The 1289-nt window shown below is 52.1% G+C and overlaps 1 protein-coding gene across 1 annotated transcript; it reads right to left on the bottom strand.

Annotated features, from left to right (window-relative positions):
* Positions 1 to 119: 119 nt before the first annotated feature.
* On the bottom strand, positions 120 to 1278 carry LAESUDRAFT_765257 (uncharacterized protein; the record flags this gene model as incomplete). The annotated part of the gene is made up of 5 exons (XM_040913620.1): positions 120 to 521; positions 570 to 754; positions 889 to 927; positions 1057 to 1180; positions 1225 to 1278. The coding sequence occupies 5 exons, from the start codon at positions 1276 to 1278 to the stop codon at positions 120 to 122; spliced, it is 804 nt and encodes a 267-aa protein (XP_040757450.1).
* Positions 1279 to 1289: the final 11 nt, after the last annotated feature.

The raw sequence follows: 1289 nt of genomic DNA on the forward strand, positions 1-1289 counted from the left end.
TCACGAGGACATCCAGCGAGTGCTCCGAATACGCGTCCATCACGATCCACCAGAGGTCTGGGACTCCTGCCAACATGCATGAGCTGAAGGATCTTGTCCAGTGTACGTTCGTAAGGTACTCACTTTCCATCCCATTCGATCAGCTGCATGCCTTCTTGTGCGAGAACCTCTTGTAGTGTAAGACCTTTTCCATCTGTTTGTTTCCGAGGAATGCGTTTGCCGATGAACGCGGTGGAAGCTACCGAGTCTGTTTTCATGTCCAGAGGGAAGCCAGTAGGCAGTTCCTGCAGGCCAGGTTGTGACATGTTTGCGTCTGCGGTTAAGGTATCGGTTATGTCGTCTTCGATCGAATGGTCACAAAGCACAGCCAAGCTCCGCTCTCGAATTTTCTTTGAGATGCGCTTTGCACCGTCTGCCTTTTCCCTCTGTGCTTCTCTCATCTCTCTTCTCCTTCGTTTTCCACGCTGATTCTGGTGGTAATCCTCCTTTGTGATCTCTCTAACCCGCTTTTCGGGGGTTGCCTTAGTCAGTTCGTCAACGAGATTTACAGGTCAATCATCGTCGCACACCAGTGCGTTGTCAGGATCTTGGTCTATGGCAGTTTCGCGCTTAGATTCTTCCTCCATTGCTTCCATGACCGCAGCGTCGAGATCGAATTCTCGTGTTACATAGATGGGATCGCCTAACTCGCATGACCATGGGGAAAATTCTGCACCGGACCGGGTCTTTCTGAAGGAGACGCGCTCCATGCACCCTGCTACAATAATGACGCGTCAGCAAATTGTTGTAGCACAGGAAACCAGCCTGCTCCGCCATTATCCGGGTTCCAAACGTCGGATCCACGCTTTAATGGCGGGATTGCAGACAGGGGGAGAGTAAATTACGTACCGTTGGGCTGGTCGTTTTGCAAGGACCGCGCAGTAGGCCCTGATAATGACGCGTCAGTAAATAGTTGGAGGACAATGAGCCAGCCTGCTCTGCCATTATCCGGGTTCCAAACGTCGGATCCACGCTTTAATGGTGGGGTTGCAGGCAGGGGGAGAGTAAATTACGTACCGTTGAGCTGGTCGTTTTGCAAGGACCGCGCAGTAGGCCCTGATAATGACGCATCAGTAAATAGTTGGAGGGCAATGAGCCAGCCTGCTCCGCCATTATCCGGGTTCCAAACGTCGGATCCACGCTTTAATGGCGGGGTTGCAGGCAGGGGGAGAGTAAATTACGTACCGTTGGGCTGGTCGTTTTGCAAGGACCGCGCAGTAGGCCCTGATAATGACGCATCAGTAAATAGT

Source organism: Laetiporus sulphureus (assembly GCF_001632365.1).
Source record: "Laetiporus sulphureus 93-53 unplaced genomic scaffold LAESUscaffold_124, whole genome shotgun sequence".
In the NCBI taxonomy this organism is placed as follows: domain Eukaryota; kingdom Fungi; phylum Basidiomycota; class Agaricomycetes; order Polyporales; family Laetiporaceae; genus Laetiporus; species Laetiporus sulphureus.